The 27585-nt window shown below is 36.7% G+C and overlaps 1 protein-coding gene across 1 annotated transcript; it reads left to right on the top strand.

Annotated features, from left to right (window-relative positions):
• The first annotated feature begins 8464 nt into the window (after nucleotides 1-8464).
• Nucleotides 8465-26469, top strand: LOC136259857 (uncharacterized). The gene is made up of 24 exons (XM_066053412.1): nucleotides 8465-8490; nucleotides 16416-16561; nucleotides 16618-16804; nucleotides 16854-17147; nucleotides 18637-20186; nucleotides 20318-20421; nucleotides 20468-20623; nucleotides 20730-20789; nucleotides 20845-20938; nucleotides 20992-21132; nucleotides 21201-21273; nucleotides 21328-21442; nucleotides 21498-21544; nucleotides 21598-21733; nucleotides 21904-22007; nucleotides 22058-22160; nucleotides 22216-22372; nucleotides 22424-22505; nucleotides 22561-22627; nucleotides 22678-22772; nucleotides 22827-22953; nucleotides 25993-26034; nucleotides 26095-26211; nucleotides 26265-26469. Exons 1-24 carry the CDS (start codon nucleotides 8465-8467, stop codon nucleotides 26364-26366), a joined length of 4125 nt encoding a protein of 1374 aa, XP_065909484.1. The 3' UTR covers nucleotides 26367-26469.
• Nucleotides 26470-27585: the final 1116 nt, after the last annotated feature.

Here is a 27585-nt window from a genome sequence, read left to right as displayed (position 1 = left end):
AACCTTCCACAACACTTTGTAGTTATTTATTTTATTGCAATATACAAAACTTAACAAGTCAGTGTATAAACATACATAAAAATATGTTTGTGTGCAAATTGTTAAGTAATGTTGTATGGCTACTTTGGTGCTTTGCATCTATATACACCCCTCATCCTAGCTTATGCAGTCATTGAAAATTTACTGTTGATTGACCCCTCATCTTTGGCTCGGATTTCACAGTAATTTTCTCAACTTCAGATTCAGGGTGTATATAAGTGCAATAGCTACACCTTGCAGGTATGGGTTATATTTAATGTTGATTGTCACAGTAGCTCTAGGGTATATATGTCATCATTATATAGATTCAGCAATGATATGCTGTACTACTTTTTGTTTAGTTATTTGTAGAAACTCTGTACAGGCTATATACAATAATCGCTAAATTTGTAATCTACAATGACAATAAATCTTAAAGGATAAGGGGGGGGGGGGGGGGGGGGGGCTAACACTGTCTCTTGGGGTACTGCAGAGAGTATGGTGGAGGGTTCATTGATTGCTCTATTAGAGTATTTTTGTATAGCTTCTGTAGTTACATAGAGTTGTGAGGAAGATGCCCATGTGCCCCTTCTCTTAATGAAGCTATATAGGTAACATATTGAAAGTTGCTTCTTCATTTTATAATAGACATACATATAGTATTATAATTGGATGGCTGCAGGTTCAAGGCTGCCCAGGTCCAGTCATGGATTCTTTCTCCTTTCTCCACCTTTTCAGACATACTTATGTAACAACTTTAAACAGGCTGTGGGACCAGGTGTCCTACAGACCTTCAGCACTTGTGTTATAAAGCTAAAATAATAAGTATAGTAGATTTCCAATGGCATATCACCCCTAATTGAACAGTCATATTAAAAGCTGGCAGCCCTAGTGTATACTGCTATAGATTATAATTTGTTTAACTTTGATGCACTGATACCATCTTTTACCTGTCAATCAAAATAAAATGACTGGTATACTAACTGATGTGAGATATGGGGCCACATCAAAATTGTTGCCTTAGGACATGTTTGGAAACTTTTATAAAATACCAAAAGGACTAATCCGACATCCTTACTAATCCAACACAATTTTCTTATCCCAATGAACGTCAGATTATAGAGGTTTCACTGTACAATACAATGTCAGACTATAGAGGTGTTCTGGATTACAGAGATGTCAGATTAGAGAGGTTTCTTAGTTACTACTCTTATGAAGGTGCCAATATTTCAGTGTAAGATTACAAGCACAATCCAATAAAAATAACATGTTGCATATACAGTATATATGGCTTTACACAGCATAGCTAACCCTCCATGCCTATCAAGATTGCAACCTACTGACCTAATGGACACTTAGTCCTCTCTTGATCAGCTTCTGGATATGATTGTCGTTTGCTTGGCAATAAAGATGTACACTATTTTTTTCTGCATTCACGTTTCAGCTACATGTTTCGACTCCCTGTATTTATTTATTTATTTATTTATTGATTAGCAAACACCCAACAGGGTTTTTACGCTAATGTACAAGGTACATACACATAAGTGCCTAGTTTAAGTTACAATAACATAAGTGCCTATAATTTAGGTTACAATAATGTTTAGTACTAAGTTACAATAAGTGCTAAGTTACAATAGGTGCTAGGTTACAACTAGTGCTAAATTACAGTAAGTGGTAAGTTACAATAAGTGCTAGAATTACAATGAGTACTAAATTACAGTGAGTGCTAAGTTACAATAAATACAATAAGTGCTAAGTTACAGTTATAAAGTAGGAGTAGTTGATTGTTTAAATGTTTCAAGATCAATGGTAGATAGATTTGGGATACATAGATCGTTCCAATGGGGAATAGTTCTGGATAGGAATGAATAGAGATACGTGTTTACTGAAGATTGTATACGATTAAATTTCTGATCATGATGGGCTCTGGTAGCAGTTTGATTTAATGATGGCAGACAGCGATTTGGGACCAATAATAAATGATTAACTATCTTGTACAATAGGATGAGGCGTGCTTGCTTTCTGCGTTCTTGTAAAGATGGCCAATTTAGTTCATTTAACATGTCTGTGATACTGTCACGGTGGTGTCTGTTCCAAGGCTTATTTAAGACGAAACGAGCAGCTCGATGTTGAATCATTTCAAGTTTAGAAATGTCATTTTGGTGGTGTGGGTCCCAGATGGCACAACAATATTCGATAGATGGTAGCAGAAATTGTTTGTAGGCATATTCTTTGAAGTGTTTATGACAGGAATGTAAATTTCGCTTTAGGAAACCAAGTAATCGATTTGCTTTGTTGCATATGTAGTCAATGTGATCGTGCCATGAAAGTTTATTGTTCAAGTAAACTCCGAGATATTTAATCTTTTCTACTGATTTCAAGGGCACTCCATTCATTAGATATGTAAATGTTTTGGTGGTGTGGTGTGTGGTAACTTGTAAGATGTTGCATTTAGATACATTAAAGTCCATCTGCCATTCATTTTCCCATTTTATAAGAGTAGTTAAGTCATCCTGCAGAATCTTCTGATCACTTGGTGAGTGTATAGGCCTATAAATTAAATGTCATCTGCAAACAGTCGCAACTCGCTATGTATGTTTGTAGTTATGTCGTTGATATATATTAGGAAAAGGGCAGGTCCAAGAACTGAGCCTTGGGGGACACCAGATGTTATGTCACAAGATATGGAATAACGGCCTTCTATTACTACTTGCTGTGTTCTGTTGTGTAGAAATGATTCAAACCATTCCAGCAAACTTCCTCTCACTCCATAATACTCCAGTTTGTTTAGAAGTCGAGCATGTGCAACCTTGTCAAAGGCCTTGGAGAAGTCTAGTACTGCCAAATCTACCTGTAGTTTATTGTTTATTGCTTTGGCTATATCATTGACAGTCACAAGCAGTTGTGATTCACAGGAGTGATGTTCTCTGAAGCCGAATTGATTTTCTGTTAAGATGTTGGTTGACTCTAGATGTTTCATTAATTGGCTGACAATGATGTGCTCCATGGTTTTGCAGATTACTGAAGTTAGTGATATTGGACGGTAGTTTTTGGGATCTGATTTGTCTCTTTTTTTATAAACTGGTGTGACATATGCATGCTTCCATTGAGTTGGTAATCTACTGTAGCTGAGAGACTGTTGGAAGATGTGGGTAAGCATAGGTGATATCTCTGCTGCTGTGGCTCTTAGGGCATAAGGGTGTAACTTGTCAGGACCTGGAGATTTGTTTGAATTACCTTTATTTAGTATATTGTAAACTCCTTGTGTGGTAATCTCAAAATGTGGCATAGATGGATACGGAGAATTGGACTTAGAAGGAAAGTTATCAAATTGTTCTGTGGTAAATGTAGATTTAAAATGTTCATTTAAGATATTTGCTTTATCTATTGACTCTGTTATAGCTTCACCATCAGGACCTTTTAAGGTAGTAATTCCTGTAATATCTTGTTGTTTAGCTTTAATATATCTCCAGAACAATTTGTTATCGTTTGAAGATGAAATAATGTTAGTAATATAAGCCCTGTGCTTATGTCTTAACATTTGACGTACTTTACGTTGTAAATCTTTGTATTCTGACCAATCTGAGTCTTGCTTGTGAAGTTTAGCCCTCTTATATACTCGTTTCTTTTTTCTTATTAGGCGTGTGAGTTCGGCTGTCATCCAGGGCAGACGAGTATTTTTACGTAGTGTTTTAAAAGGGACATGATCATCTATAATGCTTTGGAAGTTTTCTTGAAAAAGGGACCAGTTTTCATCAACAGTTCTGACTGAGGTGCTGTTTAAATTAAAATATTCATGTGACAGATCAGATAGTCTACTTCGTATTATGTCCCAATTTGCTTTTTTGTAAAGAGGTACTCTGTGTGGCTCTTGCTTTTGTTGATAAAATGAGACAGATAGACTGACCAATATGGCATCGTGGTCGCTAAAGCCAGGTATGGAGTTACAAGTGGAGATGATATTAGGGTGAGATGTAAAACACAGGTCTAGGATGTTTATGCCACGGGTTGGAAAGTTGACAATCTGGTTGAGATGAAAGTCTTGTAAAAATGTTAGAAGTTTTTCTCGGAGTAATCTAGATGTGTATGACTCTGCTGATAAGAAACCATGTTCCCAGTCTATTCCAGGACAATTGAAATCACCTCCAATAATAATCTTGGTGTGAGGATGTTTCTCCTTGATTTCACTAAAATTTTGCACTAAATCATCAAATACTGTTGGTGGAGAGTTTGGTGGACAGTAAAACGATCCAATTATAAGGTCATCGTAGTTTTTAATATGCACTTTGATCCAAACAATTTCCAAAGGCGACTCTAAAGTTATTTCTGAAGTTGAAAAAGTGTCTCTGATCAAGATAAATACACCACCACCATGCCTATTTCTATCCTTTCTGTATATATTGTAAGAATTTGGAAATATTTCTCTATTTAGTATGGTGTTTTCAAGATGAGATTCTGATCCAAGCAGTATGTCAATATTATGTGTTGATAGGAAGGCTTCCAGTTCTGCCTGCTTATTGTAAACACTACAAAAGTTTGCAATCACTAGAGATATTTCATTATGATTTGAATGTTCTTGATTTGTTGCATTACAGTTGTGGTTAAGGTTAGTAGGTGCAGGATAATGATTTGGATTTGCTAGTCATGAGGTTGTTCCATTTTGATCCATTTCAGTTTCAACAGAAATGGATGATGCTGAGCTATTTTCAGTAGTGTTGACCTGTGGTCCATATCTTACAAAGTTTTGGTCGATGACTTTTCCATGAAGTAGTTTTCCCACAAAGATTTCATTTTTTCGGATAGTAATATATTTGCGATTTGTGCCTTGTTGTATAAGTCTCCAGCGTTCCTGTAAAAGCATGGATTCGATCTTTCTCTCATCCTTAGACATATCAGCTTTGATGATGACAGGTTTTTTAACTAGGTTTCTGTTTGATAAAATAGTACTGACATCAATCCTGCAAAGAAACTTCACTAAAATGGGTCTTGGTCGAGTTTGGCTTGGGTCAAATTTCCCAGTCGATATAGATCTTTAATTGATGCATTCTGGATAGAAGAATCCACAGCATTTAGTACAGGAAGTAAGTTGAGTAGGTCATTTTTGGTTCTATCAGGCTTAGCGGTTTTAGGGGGAGATTCATTGATACCATACACAACAATATTCATGCTTCTGTCATCTACAGTTCTCTTTACTGGTATGTTAGTAGTGGCATCTGCTTCCTGAACAGATGTAGGAGTATATTTTGTGACAGAAGACTTTAATGATGTTATGGTTTCTGTCAGTGAAATGATGGCGGCAGAGTTGAGATCCTTTATTATATTTGCGAGTTTGGATATTTCATTGTTCTGACTTACCATCATACAGTACGAACATAAGTATTGTGTGTTTGGCTCACCCAATTTCTCGAAGGCGGGACGAGTCAATCCAGCACATTTTCTGTGTAACCAGCCCTGACAATTTCCTTCACAGAACACAGCATCGTCACCCACACAGTGCTCGCCAGCTTCCAAAATCGGCTCTTCGCAGATTAGACAATCAGCTTCGCTGTTTTTTCCGCCTTTAGTCTTCCTTTTGAGTGGAGATGTCCCTTGAAGCTTCCTTTTAGCCCTTCGGCCCATATTCGCCATGACGGTCTACGATAAGGAGTGTCTTAGCGTCTAAAAGGAGCCTCAAAGATGAAAAGTCTCAGAGGAGTTAACAACAACCATTCCCACAATCGAAATTCACAGGCTTTAAGCCTTCCTGCAGGTCCCTAGTGGGATAACATTCACAGACTACTGGGAGCTTTTATGGCTTCCTCGATACATTTTCTATTGGTTTTATCTGTCAGATTCCAAGTTGTGTATGATAGCTAATGGCACCCTATATCTAGCTAGCTGATATGAAAATTAATGGTATGATTTAAGCAAACAGTGTACCAGCATAGGCGGCGGAAAGGGGGAGGCTAGGGGGCTGAATCCCCCCTCAGAATGATATCACGCCGAAATTATCCTTCTTGGAGTGGGGCTGAAAACCGCGATAAAGATCGAGATACTCTAATAGAGCAGTCACTCTAATAAAGCAGTCATAGTATTAGAGCAGTGTGTAGCGAGCTATGTAAGGATTTTTATGCAGTTTATCAGCTATAAATGCATAGCTGGTGAGGTGGGCAGCTATTGTTAGCTGGTTGTGACCTTTTTTTTTTTTTTTTTTTGGTCTCACCTTACCAAACCAGAGACAATGTAGTACCTCACTTCCATAAGTCTGGGTCAGCCCAGCCCCCCCCCCTCATATGAGCTACTTCCTCCGCCCCTGGTACCAAGTTTGGTGCTTTTGAACGATTTTTGCCGGCTTTAGCTAATAGCCACTCTAGGCTACTAGCAGCTGTATAGGTTTTGATCAGAAGTTTGACTAAATCTGATCCTATTCCACACACCGTGTTTTACAATGATAAACAAAAGGCATCATTGTTTAATAATTACTTTTATTCTGTGTTTACTACCACTAATATTAACTGGCCCCCACCTAGCGAGCCTCTAGACTCTAACACCCAACAACATTTAATTTCAATTGATATTTCTGAGGAAGATACTTTCAACATTCTTATTCGTTGGACCCACACAAGGCAGTTGGTATTGATGGAATTGGGCCAAAATTTCTGAAAAGTGTGCTTCATTTCTTTATAGACCACTACACTATTTGTTGAACCTTTCACTTCGCAAATGTGTTATCCCACCAGAATGGTACACTCACACTGTAATTCCCATATTTAAGTCTGGTGACAGAGGATCAGTTACAAATTACCGTCCTATATCATTGTTATGTAACACCTCAAAAGTACTTGAAAAATTGATTTATAATAAAATTATTGACCATCTCAACAAATTTATTTCACCTGCACAATTTGGATCCCTCAAAAATAGATCTGTAATTCAACAACTGCTTATTCTTTTCAACAAAGTAATAACTAATCATCAAACTGACATTATTTATCTGGATTTCCGTAAAGCATTTGACAGTGTGCCTCATAATCAACTATTGCAAAAACTAAATCGGCTGTGGTGTATCTGGCAACATATGGCTGTGGTTCAAATTCTACCTTCTACACCGTCAACAGTGCATAAAGATAATCAATTTTCTGATTTCCTACCAGGGATTCCTCAGGGCAGCATTTTGGGCCCTCTGCTGTTTCTTGTCTACATTAATGATCTACCAGACCATGTATTGACTTTAATATTATTACTATTTTTCAGACAACACAAAGTGCTTCAAGACTATAACTGATATAAATGATAGTCTCGATCTGCAAAAGGATGTAGATATTCTAAATGGATGGAGTACTAGCTCTGATCTACTGTTCAATCTTTCTAAAAAATTATTCATGTCCTTTAAACCCCACCTGTAAACATCCTACTATAGACAACAATGTTATATCCAAAGTGTCATAGAGATCTAGGTATCATTATTTCATCTGATTTAGACTGGGAACCCCACCACCAACACATAATATCAGAGGCTTATCAGATGTTAGGCTTATTATGACGTTCCTTTTCAACAAACATAACTACTATATCCAAAAAACAATTGTACATATCGCTTGTTAGATCCCAATTAATGTTTTTCTCAACACTATGGAAACCATACCTATATTAAAAGATATTAGGCAACTAAAACAGCTTCAGCATCGCACAATGAAATACATATTGAATGACTATACCAGCAACTATAAATCTCGATTACTTGAGCTCAAAATTTTGCCTTTAATGTACTTTTTGGACATCTGTTTTTTATCAAAAGCCTAAAAGCCCCTACCAATGTATTTGATATCACTGACTATGTTAAATTCACTTCAGGAAACACACGATTAGGTTCTATAGCTATAAACTACAACATGTAAGAAGTACCAATGTTTCCAGCAGCAACTTTTATTTCAGCAGACTCCCTTGTATATGGAATGTTTTAAATTACAATCTCAACCTACCTACACTATCAAGTGCAATCTTACAAATTTTCTTTGGAATCATTTTGAACAAAATTTTGATCCTGACAACGAATGCACTTTTTCTTTTGTTTGTCCCTGTAGTAACTGTAATAAGTCCCCCAAACCCCCCAACTTTGATCACCTGTAACCCTTGCTTTAATGAATTTTATATAATATAAGTAACTATAACTAATCTTAATAATTATACTGTATAACTACTTACTCCGGCCTGGCCATGCCAGTGGGCCTTCAGCATACACTAGATCTTAACGACTACTATAGTGATTATACTGTACATATCTTGTTGTATGTAGCTATGCTGTAAAGCAAATAATAAATAAATAAAATCATAAAATGTCACAGAAATACTGAACAGAATCCATATAAGACAGCGAGTGTAGCTAGCTAGTTCAAGTTAACTCCGGTGATCCGGTGCATCGTTGATGATGATGGTAGCATGGCTAGTACTCTGTTTCATAGTTGGAATGCCGCTATTCGCAGCGAGTGGATGGTGAGTACTATAGCTATACTAAGTAAGTAAAATATATCGCCAGTGAGAGAAAACCGGCCATCAATTATGAAGTGATGAAAGTACGTAAATTACAGAAAGTGTGATAGTCCTCGGTCCATGCGACCATGTGTATGGTCCTACAGAAGAACCTGCGTGGGCATGGCAAGGGTGTGAATATAAAAATAAAATAAAAAGAAGCTACTGATATAAATTAGCTAATACTAGTCACATCCAGCCACTCTTTATTATTCCTAGCCAAAAGTATCCTCTCAGAGGCTAGAATACTTTTGTAGGCAGCATCATCTAAACATTTCCTTACAGTAGATTTGGGGATAGTTATGGTAGGGTTGGAAAATTTTATGAAATTTAGGTAGTTTCCAATGGAGGCTGGTTGGTAATGGCCAAGTGCTGAAATTTCAATAGTTTCATAATAACTGGAGATACTTAATCTGTCAAATTCTGCCAATAATTGTAAATATTCAACTTTCGATTGCTTTCTATTCCGTGCTGATTCCAAATGATGGGCAGAGTCTAGTGGACAGGTCAATTCCAACATAGCAACATAATGGACTTGCAAATTGTACAAAACAATATCAGGGCGACTATACTGATCACGCTTCGAATCCTCCAATGGCAATACTTTCATATTCAGTATATTCTACGTACCGTAGTATAATCTATGATACTTTCTACATTAACAATTATTGACTCTGGCACTGACCTGAGGCTCTATGGCCCATGGCCAGTATAGCTAATTCCATAGCTATACTGTTATAGTCGGTATTGTGCCACTACATGAGAGCCTGAATTATCGCTCTGCTCTTAGCTAACAAAGTTTAATAACTACAAATACTATTTAAAATATTCAGTACACAATGACTATTATTATTATTGGTTAAATAGGGCAGACAGCCGAGGCTGATTAGACCCTACAAGGTACAAGTAAATACATTAGGCCACTCCAAACAAATTCTCTGTTTCCCGTCTACCGCCCGCATCTAGTTACTGTCAGCTCTAAATATTCCATTATTCCGTATTCTTTCATTATTTTCCGGTTATTTTTGCATACTGACAGGCTCACTTGAAACCATGTCAGCTTATGTGTCAGCAGTGCTATCAAGTCGACACAAACTTCACATTTGTGCTATTTTTGCTCCTTAAAAAAGGAAGCAACAAGCTTAAGCATGCTTTATGCAGCTTTTTATGATTGTGCTAGACAAATGATGGCTTAAAAAGCTGCTAATCTTATAATGAATAATGGAAATGGACCACCCGCCTGCATGCAAATGTGCTGGAGTCTAGGACGGGAAACAGAGAATTTATTTGGAGTGGCCTTACAGACATTCAATTATGGCCTCTGAAAATTTAGTTAAATTGTCCATTTCTATCAGTGGTATTGGTAGTGCATTCCATTCTCTGATCGTCTTCGGGAAAAAGCTTGTCTATGCACTCGACATTCCACATCACTATCTTAGGGTCCGCAACGAGAAAGATCGATATCCTCCAATCAACTACCTAACTATTGTCATGTGTTAGTAACTTGAATAACACCAGTGTGGCAACCAAGTCTGTCACTTTCTTCTGGTAGAAAGCGATACAAATGTCTTAAAATCACGTGATTTCAGTTTCGTTTCAGCGGTTCGTATGGTTCTTCGTATGCCACAATATTCACTCTATTTATTTATTTATTTATTTATTTATTGATTAGCAAACACTTGACTCCCCAGGGCGGGTTTTTATGCTAAGGTACATGGTACATACACATAAGTGCCTACAATAACATAAGTGCCCGGGCTAGTTTAAGTTACAATAATGATTAATACTAAGTTACAATAAGTGCTAAGTTACAGTAGGTGTTAGGTTATGATTAGTGCTAAATTACAGTAAGTGGTAAGTTACAATAAGTGCTAGATTACAATGAGTACTAAATTACAGTGAGTGCTAAGTTACAATAAATACAATAAGTGCTAATTATAAAGTAGGAGTAGTTGATTGTTTAAATGTTTCAAGATCAATGGTAGATAGATTTGGGATACATAGATCGTTCCAATGGGGAATAGTTCTGGGTAGGAATGAATAGAGATAAGTGTTTACTGAAGATTGTATATGTGACTCAGTCTGACAAAACTGGGCTTATCGCCTATTTAAAAGTATTGAGAAATGCTGGTTTTAAGTATTTAGTGTGTTGTAGCTCGCCAATGGTTGAAGCTATGTGTACCAAATGTTCACACGTTTTACACCAATTCATTACCTTCCAGAGCATCCACTGTGCAAGTAGCCAACAACTAAGTTTCCCACCATTTTAGATAGTTTTTAAACCAAGGTTGACTGTATCAGGCGAGCTGCAAATTGGGTGCGAGGCAGGGGCCCTGGAAGGCGGGCAAGATGGTGTTCAAAAATTGAAAAGGAGGGCCAAGGGATGAATTAGGCCAAGTTTTGAGCCATTGAGGTCTCAAAACTGACTAAAATGAAAGGAAATTCACAGCAGAGGTACTTATTCAATACCACAGAACTGTACAGCCACATCCAGTCATTCCCAGGCTGACCAGAGCTCCATTAAGGCCCCACACCACACGTACGGATTGCCACTGGGCTTGGGAAAAGCAGCCAGCAAAACCAGACCACTCAAGTCTAGCTGATTTTAAATGTGGAATTAGATAGTTTATTCATGTAGCTGTGTGTCCTGGGTGAAAAATCGAATCTGCTGACATGGGCAATAAGACCGGTTTTCTCAGACTGGGTCACATATGATTAAATTTCTGATCATGATGGGCTCTGGTAGCAGTTTGATTTAATGATGGCAGACAGCGATTTGGGACCAATAATAAATGATTAACTATCTTGTACAATAGGATGAGGCATGCTTGCTTTCTACATTCTTGTAAAGATGGCCAATTTAGTTCATTTAACATGTCTGTGATACTGTCATGGTGGTGTCTGTTCCAAGGCTTATTTAAGATGAAACGAGCAGCTCGATGTTGGATCATTTCAAGTTTAGAGATGTCATTTTGGTGGTGTGGGTCCCAGATGGCACAACAATATTCGATAGATGGCAGCAGAAATTGTTTGTAGGCATATTCTTTGAAGTGTTTATGACAGGAATGTAAATTTCGCTTTAGGAAACCAAGTAATCAATTTGCTTTGTTACATATGTAGTCAATGTGATCGTGCCATGAAAGTTTATTGTTCAAGTAAACTCCGAGATATTTAATCTTTTCTACTGATTTCAAGGGTACTCCATTCATTTGATATGTAAATGTTTTGGTGGTGTGGTGTGTGGTAACTCTCAACATTGTTCAAGTAGTCCGGCTATCAGCAACTCAAAGTATCGGTGGTTAGATTTTATTGGTCAGTTACTGGTGGCAGCACGATCTTTGCGGCTCAGTTTTTGGCGACAAACATAATGTTTCTTCCTCTGGAGCACAGGACAAGCAGAGCAGCAACTGTGCCATGGGTCAGTAATAGATAAAGTACCTGCATGCCGGCAGAGTATGATTAAAACTGAAGCTTGTTAGCCATTTGGCTGAGCCATCTATATGCTGAAATTCGGCCAAAACGACACGATTCATTTTGCAATAAATCAGTGGAACAGTCTCCAACAGAAAGGATACGAAGCTTATAAACATCTAAAACGAAAACGACAATCTCGTCCAGTAAACGCACAGAGCAATCCAATGAATGAAATACACACTCACGTGATCAAAATTCAAATGGTGACAAATACTCATAAAATTGCTTTCATTTCTTAAAAGGAACCTTGTAGTATGTTCCTTTTGCAAATATTTGTGTAAATTGTTCAGGTCTGGGCATAGATTATAGGGCGTATATAATCTATGGTCTGGGTAAGTGCAGGTGTGTCTTATATTGTGATGGTATCATAAGGATCGAGAGTCTTAGACTGCTGGGCGACGAAACTTAATGTATATAAACTTGTGCCATTTGATTTCAAGTGATTTAAAGTTGTTTAGAATAGATTATGGTTGTATTTTCTCGATTTGAATTTCAATCACGTGAGTGCGTCATGTATTTCATGCATTGGATTGCTCTGTACGTTTACTGGGCGAGATTGCCATATTGTTAGATGTTTATAAACTTCGTATCCTTTCTGTTGGAGACTGTTCCAGTGATTTATCAACCATCATGGTATATTTGTTTGCAAAAATCGCGTCGTTTTGGCTGAATTTCAGAATATAGATGGCTAACAAGCTTCAGTTTTAATCATACTCCGCATGCAGGTACTTTACCTAGTACTGGTCGTTGCAGACCCATGGTGCAGTTGCTACTCTGCTTGTCCTGTGCTCCAGAGGAAGAAACATTGTTTGTCGCCAAAAAACCGCAAAGATCGTGCTGCCACCAGTAACTGACCAATAAAAACAAACCACCGATACTTTGAGTTGATGATAGACTACTTGAAAAATGTTGGTTGAAAGTGAATATCGTGGCATACGAAGAACCATACGAACCGCTGCAATGAATAATCGTGTGATTTCTCGTGTGATTTTAAGACATTTTTATCGTTTTCTTTTTTTCAGTAATTTTTTTTTATTGGTAATACTGTGCAGACCTCTAATAGAGTATAGTGCACAGGTCACAACATACATACAAGTATACAAATTAAATAATTGCTAGTTTTTGTTCGAACTGATCAATATCATTAGAGCCAATCACATTTTGGGGTAGATCATTCCAGATTTTGATTGCCGAGGGGAAAAAGAGGAGTACATATAAGAATCAATCCGTGTCATTGGTTGCATAAATCTCATATTATGACCTCTGGTACTATGTACAGTGGATATGGGTGTCAGAAATGGATTTGCTGGGATATCAACAAGGTGCGGGTTAATTATTTTAAACATCATTATGGCTTTCAGTTCATCTCTGCATTGTGCAAGTGTAGGCCAATTAAAGTCTGTAAGCATTTGCGTGACACTAGCATAATGGGAGTAATTGCTGGTCACAAATCTAGCTGCTTGACGTCGTGTTCTCTCAATCATATCAATATCCCTCTTAGTACGAGGTGCCCAGACAACAGCTGCATACTCTAAAATTGGCTTAACCATTGCTTTGTACAACCTATCTTTAATTGTTGGTGTACAATTGTGGAGGTTATGATGAAGATTTGTTTTATGTGTTCTGACCAGGATAGATTTTGGCTTATTGTTACACCCAAGTATTTGGCATGGTTGACTTCCTTGATTGGTTTATTTTGAATATTATACTGAGCTAGTATTGTGTGTTTCTTGTTAGTTATCCTAACAAATTCGCATTTTTCTGAGTTAAACACCATTTTCCATTCGTCTGCCCTTTTTCCCAGTGAGTCTAAATCCTCAATGTTCTGCAACTGATTGCAGTCCTGTTCTGTGCGAATGGTGGCATTTCTACCAAAAGAAAGTGACAAACTTGGCTGCCATGCTGGTGTTATTCAAGTTACACTTAGCCTAACACATGATAATAGTTAGGTAGTTGATTGGAGGATCAATATCAATTTTTTGCGTTGCGGACCCTAACTATCTCCACCAAACACGACACACCAGACAGTATCACCCCCAACACTTCATTATTCCAAATTCATCTACTGCAATGTATCAACAGAGCTTCTACTCAAAACAATTAATGAATAGAACAATTTACCCACTGCAAGAATTGATCGTGATGATTTGAACTTATTTACTAACAACTTACTAACGTTACTATATATAGACCCTTAAATCATTGTAGCTAGCTAGCTAATACTTGTAAATCTTTGCAAATTCCTGGGCACATCTGCAGAGCTGCCTGCCCAGTAATAATAAATTAATTAAGTAATTAATTAATAAATAAATCAGTAAATAAACAAACTGTTGAGAACTGCTAAACATACTGGCTAATAAATGCTTGCATTACATTTGCTATTCTGGTTTGTTTGCCAGTTTTCTGCTTCACAGTGCAATCATGAACTGATGGAAAGGTTGACAATTTTACTTTTTTTACTGTAGGAGTACTTGTACATTCAGTGGGCTAAAGTAGTGGGAGCTATGGTGCTATAGAACACGAGCGTCAGAGTAGGTGCAACCAGTGAGACCATGACCAGTGCCTCACCACTCTTTGGCTGAAATTAACAATAATATGAAGCCAAAACTAAAAGTAGTTAACATGCAATACTTGACATTAATTTAATGGTGACAATGGACAAAAATAACACTTATCTAACCTGTCTTTCGCTCAAAACAGCATATGGAACTGCATCATGCCGACTTTGTCCATAGCAAGTGCCTCTAAAAATAATTACTGTTATACTAGCTATGGCTGCTTTGGATACATTCCTTACTGTACTCAAATGATAAGGTTAAGAGTTAAGCAGTATTATGGAGGTGTTTTTGGTCAGTCTAAAGTTTTATCATTGAACACCTGTCAGGTAGCTAGCTCATGCGCACAGTACTACAGCCCAAAAAATGCCTCAAATAGCATCATCTCAAAATGTGCAATTTAAAATTTTTCCTGGAGGCATGCCCCCAGACTGAGCCTTACCACTTTCACTTTTACTCTGACGCCCCTGGAAAAAGGCTTCTTCTACACCAGGGGAGCTAGAAAGTCAATTCAGGTTTCAAGGCTAGTTTTAAATTGCAAGCGTGATCATACAATTAACTGTGGACAAGTTGCCCTTATGCAACCTGGGTATATGTGCATGACTGTACAACTACAGTTCTTAGCTACACACAATTACAAATTAATTACAACTATATATAGCTATCTACTTATAACTTTACTTATACTAAAGTTATGTTATCAAAGTTGTACAGATTGGGATTGGCATCCTAAACATGGGCAGAAAATGCATGTAGACTGCATGAATTAATAGGATCAAAATTAGTGATTAAACATGTAAGATTTCAGCTGTCTTTTGATGGTGTTCATGCACTGATTGATTGAGATTGATAATTGGTAGGGCATTTCATAGGCGAGGAATTCTATTATTATCATCATAAAAATATCTTGTCGCATTGTTTAAAGATTGTGAGTGTTTAAATTTCTGAATAAGTTGAGCAGTTCAGTTCCTGGTGTGTCATGCCCTGAGGGGTCACCAAACTCACCATTGACTCTGTTACAATCTGGATTTTACTCCTGCCAGCATATATAGGTGTGTATAGGTACACTCCTGCAAACCTTCATCTACCATACAACTTGTGAGAGATTTTGCACTCAAAATTTCTAGTTTAACATCCGCAATGGCATTTCAGTACAGTTCTATGAGTACTCACCATCATATTTACATGACGCTTTTGCAGTTGACATCACTTCACATGTTACTCATAATGTTCATCGTTTATTTATACCATGTGTTAGAACTACATTAACAAGCACAATTTTTATTTTTGTGGTACGCAAATTTGGAACTCCTACACTGTATATTCAGCACTTGTGCTGTAAAGCCTTAATAATAAATAAATATATGGTGGATTTTAAATCATTCACTTTTATGCATGTAATGTAATAACTGTATCATGCATGGGCACTGCTGAAAAAGAAGCCTCATTAATAGGGCCACCTCTGGGATCAAAAAATTTGGCCTTATTAATGAGTTCATAAAGTACTGCTTAGCTATGTTTGGAACCTACTAGATGTGGCCACTATAATGAGGTGCTCTTATTAAAAAGGTGGCTGCTAAGTGAGGTTTCTTCATAATCACTAAACCCAACTATCGCACTGTATGATTGTTCTTCATATTTGCCAAAGCCATGAAACATGAAGATATGCAATAAGTGATTGCCTATATTACATAGTTCCATTTCATGTCAATCAGCTACACAGTTGCTTTCTTTCTACATGTTCATCACATCATAAACCAAAGCAATACATGAAGAGATATGTAGAAAAGGTCTATGCATAATCATAAGTTTAAGTGTTAGTATAGGTATAGTTGATGGATTGTTTTGATATACACACAGTGAAGAGGTCGATGTCCAGTTTACTATTGGCTTCCTGGATGATGATGATAATAATTGTAATGGAGATATCAACACATACCCACCAGTGTTGTTGCATTATAGAGATGATGACTGGATTGTGAAGTGGAATACAAGCAATATATTTGGTGAGTAAATACATTTATATTGCTACTAGAAATTATTATAATTTGTCTATTTACAGGTTCACATCAAAGGGTGAAGCTGTCACTAGCGATATCCTCTAGTCCACCTCATTTAACACTGAGATGGACACAAGAAGCCACATCAACTACTCCTACATTATTCATTAGTGACATTAATTTAAAAGGATCTGGAGGAACTGGAAACAAATGTAAACTAGATCAACTGATAGATTTTGGTGATGATGGGTAAGTAGAGACCACAATATTTCAATGAATTAACATTGTTGTTGTGTAGACTAAACTATGTGCAGTGTACATCAGGAACTAGTGCCACATATGATTGTAGTGGTAACAATGAAGTTGGTTTGGTGTTTGATGGAACAAACAGGGAACTGAGAACATGTAACTTCAACTTAGCCAGTGGAAAATGTTTTGGTCAAGATGACACATGTACGATAAGCAATCAACCATCTCCATCTACCTCAGTGACATCCCATATGATGACGCCTGTAATATCAACTCCCAGTGTAGCCACTGTGCAGTCATCTAGTGCAGTTGTGATGCCTTCTCCTACTGCTGTCAGTCCATGGTATGTTGTTGTGTTTACTTACATAGGGATAGGAAGTTAATTATAGATCATATCTCATGATATTTTTAGTTTGTGATTTCTCATACATTATGTGTATGTGATTGTCCAGAAGGAGACCCCTTTACATGGATAATGCATGGGTAAAACTGCAAACTTTAAAAATGTCATAACTTGTGACCTATACATGCTACCCTTTTGAAACTTGGAGAGGTTACTTTACGCATTCTCACCTACCTAAGGTTGCTAGGGGCAATAGTTACTTGTTATACATTCTGTCTATTTGGAGTAGGTGCTTATAATTTCCAAATGCTAAAGCACCATGGCAGAGAAAAAGTGATCTGCATGGCGACATGAGACTATACCATCACTTTGGTATATTATATGGAAAATTAGGAACTGCTCTTCCTTCTGAACTCATTCCTTTTACACCACTTACTTAGCTATTGTAAGAACATCAGATCATTAAATAGCAGATGGAGTAAAAGGATCTGCAGGGCCCAAATTACAGCCATAAATGGTTGACTAAGGTGTGGGACTAGCCCTAAGTCTGAGATTGATATCACAAAAATTGTATCTAGTTGTCTACACCAAAGTGTAGAACTAACAAGGTGCATGCATGTGAGATTGATATATTCACATCTGGTATAACCAATATACCATCTAGTTATCTACAACATGTATAAATGCTTCAGAAGTATATACCACCATCTTTGTCTATGGAATTACTTAATATAAGATGGAGGGGAGAGCTAAACCCTCTAGAATAACATGACATAACCAGTCCATGAAAGCAAATTACTAATGAGTAAGACTAATGCTTGATGATTAATTGGTACATGAGGTGAAGAAAGCTTATCTATCTCCTTCAGTTATCTTTGCTTGTAGCTTGCTTGGTCTGGATAATTAGTTGCAGGCTATCCTTTTCCCTTTTGAAGTCAGCAGTCATGTGTCTGTGGGGTATTGTTCCACTGCCCATTACCCTTTTCCACCTAGAGTGTCAACCTGAGGGCTCACTTGATTGTACATGATGCCCTCAGTAAGAAAAATCACTGTAATGTAACTTAGCACTTCACAGCTGGGTGTGATGATAAGGTCCAACTTAGAAAAAATGTAAATTATTCCATTGAGTCTCTCCTTCTGCTGAGTGACTTGCGGGATGATGTTTGTTTTTGGTAAGGTTGAGCCCTCCCTTCCTATAAAAATGTTTTAAGTAGCATTGACAGTAGCAGCCAAGGGATGACTAATGCAAAGAAATTCTAACAACGCATGGTCACCATCTTTGCTTTCACAACTTTTTGAAATTTTACTATGATGTTTTAAAAGTTGCACCTTCTTTAACAGTTGCATTGTTTTAGCTATGCAAAAAGAAACAGACGAACACCAAACTTTTATCCTATTTGGTATGTAGATGCATGCATGCTTCAGTAAGTTGAGAGCTGTACAGTCCTTGTCTGTTTCCTATTACAAAATGTCATGGTGCACCATTTAGTATAACCAGTAGCAGTACAGTAACACCATCAGTTGCAAGAATGTACCTATCAACTGGAGATATTCAAACTGCATTGAGTGTTGCTAGTATTGTAACACTATCCAGTGTGATCAGCAGTAATATTGAACCATCAACAAGTGTGACCGATAGTATTGGACCATCATCAAGTGTGATCAATAGTATTGGACCATCATCAAGTGTGATCAATAGTATTGGACCATCATCAAGTGTGATCAATAGTATTGGACCATCATCAAGTGTGATCAATAGTATTAGACCATCATCAAGTGTGATTAATAGTATTGGACCATCATCAAGTGTGATCAATAGTATTGGACCATCATCAAGTGTGATCAATAGTATTGGACCATCATCAAGTGTGATCAATAGTATTAGACCATCATCAAGTGTGATCAATAGTATTGGACCATCATCAAGTGTGATCAATAGTATTGGACCATCATCAAGTGTGATCAATAGTATTGGACCATCATCAAGTGTGATCAATAGTATTGAACCATCATCAAGTGTGATCAATAGTATTGGACCATCATCAAGTGTGATCAATAGTATTGGACCATCATCAAGTGTGATCAATAGTATTGGACCATCATCAAGTGTGACCGATAGTACTGAACCATCATCAAGTGTGATCAATAGTATTGGACCATCATCAAGTGTGACCGATAGTACTGAACCATCATCAAGTGTGATCAATAGTATTGGACCATCATCAAGTGTGATCAATAGTATTGGACCATCATCAAGTGTGATCAATAGTATTGAACCATCAACAAGTGTGACCGATAGTACTGAACCATCATCAAGTGTGATCAATAGTATTGGACCATCATCAAAGGTGATCAATAGTATTGGACCATCATCAAGTGTGATCAATAGTATTGGACCATCATCAAGTGTGATCAATAGTATTGGACCATCATCAAGTGTGATCAATAGTATTAGACCATCATCAAGTGTGATCAATAGTATTGGACCATCATCAAGTGTGATCAATAGTATTGGACCATCATCAAGTGTGATCAATAGTATTGGACCATCATCAAGTGTGATCAATAGTATTGAACCATCATCAAGTGTGATCAATAGTATTGGACCATCATCAAGTGTGATCAATAGTATTGGACCATCATCAAGTGTGATCAATAGTATTGGACCATCATCAAGTGTGACCGATAGTACTGAACCATCATCAAGTGTGATCAATAGTATTGGACCATCATCAAGTGTGACCGATAGTACTGAACCATCATCAAGTGTGATCAATAGTATTGGACCATCATCAAGTGTGATCAATAGTATTGGACCATCATCAAGTGTGATCAATAGTATTGGACCATCATCAAGTGTGATCAATAGTATTGGACCATCATCAAGTGTGATCAATAGTATTGAACCATCATCAAGTTTGACCAGTAGTAGTATTTTAACACTATCAAGTATATCATTGTCAACCAGTAAAATTGTTACACCTTCCAGTACATTATCACCAAGCAGTGAAGTGTATACAGAACAACCTACCAATTCAGGTGAAAGAAGCTAACATAATTGCACGAGGATTTGTATAGTACAGGCACACAGTTATTTTGTATCATAAAATTATAAGGCAATGAATATCTAACCACCCATAATAATGTTTAAAACTGCTTTGTTTTATTAGAGTATTGTCTGAAAACTACTGCAGCTGGTGACATAGAATTGATAAACAGCACTATCACTTGCATGGAGAATAGATTAACAATATCAGAAAACCTTTACATGATAGTGAGTGACAAATAGCAATTATTATAATTGTGATAAGTGCTCTTAGGCTATGATGAACAATTCTATCTCTGATGAGAATTTTACTGCAACTGGACTGTTGATCTTTTATTTACATGGCACAGTAGTTACCCCTGGTGATATCATTTTATCTTCAAATTTACTAGCAGAAACAACACAAATTGATTGCTCAGGAGCTAACGAGGTTCACAATGTATAATATTTCATGTATAAGCATGTGTACCACCTAGCTAGCTGTATTTTAATCAGTGTTACCACTTTATAATTACATATAATTATTATGTGTATAGACATTTGAAGCATGGGAATTTTTATTGGACCACAGTGCTGAGATAAAAAACGTTGATGAGGTAGTTTTTGATGGATGTTAATAGTCATATATTTCATACACATTACATTTATCAGGAACTACAGCTGTTATTTGTATACAACTTGTTCACTTCAGCAGATTTCTATGGCTTCAACTGCTATAACACAAGTACTTCACTCATCACAAATAGTAAGCTGGCTTTTGAGCTGATAATATATTTGATATATTTACCGATGTTGCAGGTATACGTTTAATAGTGCTAAGAGGTAGTGTAAGTGATTTACTAAGGAACAAAACTGTACAACTGTCCCATGGTGATCTTGCATCATTTGTACTTCCTAGAAGTGTACTGGTAGCTACTAAAAATGAAGGAGAACCAGAGTGTACGTAATCTTGTTTGTTGTTTATACTTGACCTTACTGTGTAACTGTAAAATTCATGTTCTGTATAGTCATTGCTGTTTCCTATCTGTTCAATGGACTTGAAAGTATTTTATCATTAAGACCACTTTCTGGAAGTGAAACGTAATTAAAAATATTGTGCTTACATGAGCTATAACTACTCATTTATCTATGCAGGATATATAATTTGGGATCACCTGTAGTATCACTGGCCACTTCTTGCTCATCCAAAAGTTGTGCAGATGCTATAAGACAAGATGGTGTACAGTTTTTTATCAAACATAGTAGAGAAGTATAATATAATTAATGTTGTGTTTATACACATTACACTAAATGGTTTGCTTTAGATTAGCGATGATAGTAGTGTTGTATGTGCTTTTTGGAACTTCAGCATGTAAGGGTATAGTAACCATACATTACACAGATGTCATTACCTACTATGTGTAGTTCAAGGGAGTATGAACCATTCTGGTCTAGTGAAGGCTGCAGAGTGTTGAAACAAACTACAGAACAAACAGAATGTGTCTGTAACCATCTCACTCACTTTGGTATACTCTTTGATGCCAGTGGAAGATCCAGTCAGGTAAGTAATAGTATAGCTAAGAAATAATAATAATAATATGTGAGAGTCCATAGCTAGTTGATGCATGGTATACAATTATTGTATATTGTGGTGACTCATGTGCTCCTTCAGAATAAAAATGTTATTTGTCAAGTAACTGATAATATTTACATGTTTACAACACTTTGCAGATAAGCTCTGAAAATAAGACTGCTCTACGTCTGGTTACATACATTGGAGTGGGTTTATCGCTGTTTGCACTGATTTTAACTTTGATATCTTTTGTTGTGCTACGGTATTTTTGTATATAATAGCTAAGAGTGTACTTAGTCCTTACTTAACTAGGTCACAGTGGAGTCTACGTACATTTATACACGTCAACCTGTGTTGTACACTGTTCATTGCTCAGTTGATATTTGTAGTGGGAGTTGACAAGACATCCAATGATGTAAGCCATTCTGTTAGTCTATCATTTACTTTATGTGTGTGACTCATGGTTTCAGATTGTTTGTGCTACAGTAGCCATTCTACTCCACTACTTCTTCCTCACTACCTTCATGTGGATGTTAATGGAGGGAATAGTGTTGTATATTGTATTGGTGAAAGTGTTTACACAAGTTGACTGGAAATACTACACAGGATTTACACTATTATGTTATGGTAAGACTATAGCTGTATACATCCACTAGGTGATGTGCACACATACTGTAGGTGGTCCATTACTGTACATGATAATGTGTGTTCCTTTGGGACTGGCTAGAACAGATGAGTGGAGTTATGGCAGTGATAGACAGTGAGTAGCATTCTCTCTGATGGTAATATTGGTTCTATTTTCTATATTATAATAGGTGTTGGTTGACATACAATGACTACTTCATTTGGGCCTTCATTGCTCCTGTTATTGTACTCCTACTAGTAAGCAATGTGCAAGGAATTGATAAAGCTAAACTGTTACTATATACTAGATAAATATCGGATTTCTGATTATGGTAGTAAGAGTTATGAAGAGGCATAAAACTAATGCTGCAGTTGCAGACCAAACAAGGAAAGAGAGAGTGTGGTAAACCTAACATGTGGCACACTCAAGTATCACTTAACATGTGATGATCAACAGGTACTGGTTTAGAGGAAGCATGTCACTAATCGTCATAATGGGAATTAACTGGATATTTGGAGTGTTATTGTTCCATGAGTATCTACTACCACTACTGTACTTGTTTGCTATCAGTACTGCTCTTCAAGTAAGATATTAAGACTACACCTGAATTGCAAATACGATTCCTACTATTTCAGTGTTGGTTACTTGCTGCTTATAAAACTAAACAGGAATTTAATTTGCATGTCAGGTGATCCTCATGCATACACTAGCTATATAAAGCATAAATTTGCCTTTTGCATCATAATACGTGAACTTCTTTACTTCATCAAAGAAAACAATGGCTTTAGCCATGCAGAGTGTATCCCTCAATGTCAATTGCTACCAAGCAAGGTTGCCATTCTACTTTAATTTCAGCTATAGTATTGTATATGGCAACATATTTAGCTGTTCTGCTTTCTGATATTGCAATAGAACTCTTTCTCCCTATCCATGAACCCCAAACTTGATACTAGAGAAAATTTATCTGTATACTACTTTAGTAGAAACAGCTATCATATAGTCCCTTAATTGTTAAGGTTTCCGTGTCACACATACTGACACATTGTGGTATCACATGTAGCATTCTTTGTGCCTGAAACAGCATGCTCCATTAACTGTCCATGCACCATCAGCACATTGTTCCATCAGAAAATTTCACTGTTATATGGTTGACATCAGTTACTTGCTTTAAAGGAGTGGTTGTTATTCCATGCATGACATGACACCTTTGATGTGATACTTACTACATGCTACTGGTACAAGTGCTATGTGTTCTCAAATAGCTATCACATATTGATTATGAAATACTTTGATGTCTCAGTCTCATAGTGTTACAGTATTCACATAGCCATCTATTGTGTATGGCTTGCTTGTACCACATATTATAGTTGAAGAACCCATCAAGCCTAAGGTCTGGGCACTAAATAAACATTAATGGCATCACTGTAGAGGAACTGACAAGCAACTGAACTGAGTGGACAAACAAAGCCTTACAATAATACATTCCTTAAAACTCTAGCTACCTGGTTTTACATTACAAATACTATAGAGCTATCATTTGGCTGTCTTGAGTACATACGGATGCTGTTTCTTGGTTATTTGAGATGTCAGAACCTTCACGATCAAGATAACATATAACTTCTGATGGAAAATGCTTAGTGGGTTCCTGCTTTTATACCATCCAACTTATTCTTCTACTTTTCAGTGCCACTACACCATAGCTCATGTACATGCATAAAAAGTCTAGTGAGTTACCTAATGGAAAAGCATTCACACTAAACTGCATTTATACCAATTTTTGGTTGATTATTGTGTGTGAAAAGGTCGTATACCTATATACAATGTAATAATGTGATGGGGGAGATTTTGATGAATCCTCTATCTCTTGAATGTTGATGAGAAAAATATTGATGAATGTTCTGTGCCAGAAGTATTCTAATAACTAGCCACATGAGCTCACATGAGCTTTGACGAGGAAAAGTTTGACAAATGGCAAGCATTTTGTCAAATTTTTCAAAATTTTCCCATCAAATTTTTTGCACTGTACAGTATATAGTTATCACAAATATGCATAATAAAAATCACACACATGAACATGTCCTGACTTCTGTGACTGCAGCAACTAAGACAATATTTGGTGTAATCAGTGAAGTACCCTTCCCTCTGCCAGTGATTGAGAGCCATGTATAGTTAGTCAATGAAGCCACACCATTAATTCATAAGTAACCCATACAATCTCTTCAGTGCAGTGTAGATATACCTTCTTGAGAAGAAGCTATAGCACCAGCAGCCTTCTAGAGTATTTTATCTATAATAAAACATGGCATATTTTGCATATTTGCATGCTTTCATAGCTCACATGTAGATAAGACCTATCAGTTACTTTCCCTGCTTTGTTCTCTATGCACTGAGTGGCATGGTCCAATTGTAGAGGGACGTGGTGTAGAGATTAGAGGGGCTTGGCTCAGATGTACAACCTTTTCTTTATAGTTTGTCATTTTTATACTTTGGCTTTTTCTTCTACGCCTCTGTTTTCCTTTTCTGCAACAACTCTTATTTTTTTACAAATTTTCATTCTTTCCCTTTTCTTTGCTCTTTTCTTTCAAGTAATCTCAGACTTTCATTACTTGTAAGAAGGTACAACAGATGTACTTAGATCTAATAATCACAATACAGAAAGGCCCTGGTAAACTGATACTATACAGTTACTGTACTCCCAGGTGATTTCTCACTCTTGACAACTGAATGGTCACAAGTCAATTTCCCATAAAGAGCACTGCTATCTCTTCACTAGGAACTATGACATCATTGCTACAAAGACTGCTCATAAAAGCCTGACATCAGCACTTGAGTGGATAAATTATCAAGTGTTGAAGGTGCCAGATGTCTACTCTATATGTGTATCTCTGGATGATTCAAGTTAATCCATCTGATATGATCTTTATAATTATCATAAACTACATCTTTTTAAATAAAGCATCTAGTTTTGCAGTAAATTGTTTTGTGTGTTACAACCGGACCTCCAGCAGCATTATGTATCTCAGCAATCATGAATACTATTAGTGAAGATTCATGCATCTGTATGTATACATGGGAGGCATACAGGAGCCAAAAATAGTGTATCAAGCTTGTGCAGTGCAATTCTATACCAACTAGTGCTTGCTAGTAGCTGAGGCAGGAAGTAAGATAGATTGCTCCCAGGATGGACAACTCTTGCCTCAATTTGCTGAAGCTTAAGCTTTCTCTATAGGCAACTATATTCACGGCCAGGGGAAACTATTTCCATCACATTTCCTGCAGAATTTACACACCAGGTAAGGAACGTGTAAGTGCTGTGAAGCATAATAAACAGTAGTGAAATATTAAGAAGACACTTCACTACTCTATACTTAGTAGTTGGTTCATAACTCAAAATCCACCCATTGCATGTGTGTAAAAATCAACATTGCACTCCGGTAGTCCAGTCCAGTAATAGTGACAGCACCTTTGCATGCATACTCTTCACAACTGGTTTGTCAGTGACATATTTCTTTATTATACACAACTCCATCACTTTCATTACTTCAGATAAAATTTAGATAAGTGCTTCATGATATGTTTTTATGCATCAGGCTTTGTGAGATGTATATACTTTAATTTGTAGGGTATTTGGATATTTCTGCTATTTGTTGTTGGCTCCAAACAAGTAAGTGTATTGCATGTCAGTAAAGCACTTGTTAGTACTTACATGTATACACTAAAACAGATCAGAGAAGATTACACCAAGTGGTTAGGCACACTACATACGAGACTATCAGAGTTAAAAACTTCAAATACTCCATCAACTAATTCTTATCCAACCAAGATGACTTCTAATGATAAGGTATTTACTCCAATAACATAACATACGCTCAGTGTAACTGTGTACTTTTGTAGTTATTAGTAAAGAGTGGAAATAACTTGTGTAAAAAATCAACCACAAGTGCAGCAGATAAAAATGACATTGTATTCATGAATCCAACATATGGCATGTCTTAAATGGTTTACCGTATGCATAACATACAATGCTTTATGCTCTACATGTTTAATTAACCATTAACTTTGAAGTGTTGTATATTTTATTGTATTGCATTGTATAATTCATCAGTCCAGAATGCTAGTGGACCGGGATGGAGGAAGCAACTTCTTTTAGGGGGCTGCACATTCAGACATATATTCAGACTTTTATACCTAGGTAATGTTTAAGCATACCTTAGGGTGTGAAGCATGTACAATAGCATGCAAAGCTTAAGCATGCCAGGTTTGACTGCTCTATTAGAGTAACTAATTAGTTCATATTACTGATAGTCCACTAAAGTAGAGATGGTAGAGAAAGGAGCCAATTATATTGGCAAGTATAGCTCACTATAGAAAGTGACAAGATTTGAATTGCATCTGGAACCTGTCATTATAGCATTATTAAAAGCAGTCTTCCCTGAGAGTTACTAACATGTGCCCACTCCACATTATATTAATGTAATCTTAGGAGACTGTTGTAAGTATTTTGTGTTAAGCACACCATTTATGCCATATGAATGATAGACATGACGAAAACCATTATAGTGTGTGTTGCCTGTTCTGTCCTAGCACATAGCAGATAAAGGACATAATTAAAGGTTTTGACTTCCTACATTGCAGTCTTTAGCCATTATTTCCAATGAACACAACAATACTGATAATCTCTCAATTAACAATAGAGCTATGCATTTTCTCTTTGAAGTTCAGACCAACCTGTGGCTGATTTTTCTATTAGAGTAACATACTGTTGTGATTACATGCTCTATAAATTGATAGGTATTTTCAAAAAATTTATTGTACTAATACTCTTGTCCAATATTAATTTATTAACGTTATCCAGTTTATATACACTCAACACGTCTTTTTGAACTAAATCAATCCCTACTAGTTGTATACTAACTTGATTATCCCTGCAGATACGATGTCAGTTAGCTGATACCATTGTTCAGAATTAGCATTCATAACATTGTTATACTATGCTAATAATTATGGCAGCATAACTGGTAGGCCAGTTATTTGCGTTGAAAGTACTGTATGTAGTCTATTCATCATGAAAATGATCAAAACAAGCTGGTCAGCTGAACACTAAAGTTGTTTACTTTATATCACACAGAAGCAACAAGCAGATATATACACTACCTTATTATAATACTGCAAATGCATTGCAACTATATGTTACAAATTGTGGGATATCTTTGCA

The sequence above is a fragment of the Dysidea avara genome, chromosome 7 (genome assembly GCF_963678975.1).
Source record: "Dysidea avara chromosome 7, odDysAvar1.4, whole genome shotgun sequence".
In the NCBI taxonomy this organism is placed as follows: domain Eukaryota; kingdom Metazoa; phylum Porifera; class Demospongiae; order Dictyoceratida; family Dysideidae; genus Dysidea; species Dysidea avara.
This window is presented reverse-complemented; position numbering and strand designations above follow the sequence as displayed.

Excerpts from the sequence above, each read along its gene's own strand:
- LOC136259857 (XM_066053412.1), top strand. The coding sequence starts at position 8,465 with ATGCCGCTATTCGCAGCGAGTGGATG. Across the intron at positions 22,954-25,992 it reads CTATCAGTACTGCTCTTCAA|GGTATTTGGATATTTCTGCT; the intron begins GTAAGATATTAA and ends TTTAATTTGTAG. Across the intron at positions 26,212-26,264 it reads AGATGACTTCTAATGATAAG|TTATTAGTAAAGAGTGGAAA; the intron begins GTATTTACTCCA and ends GTACTTTTGTAG.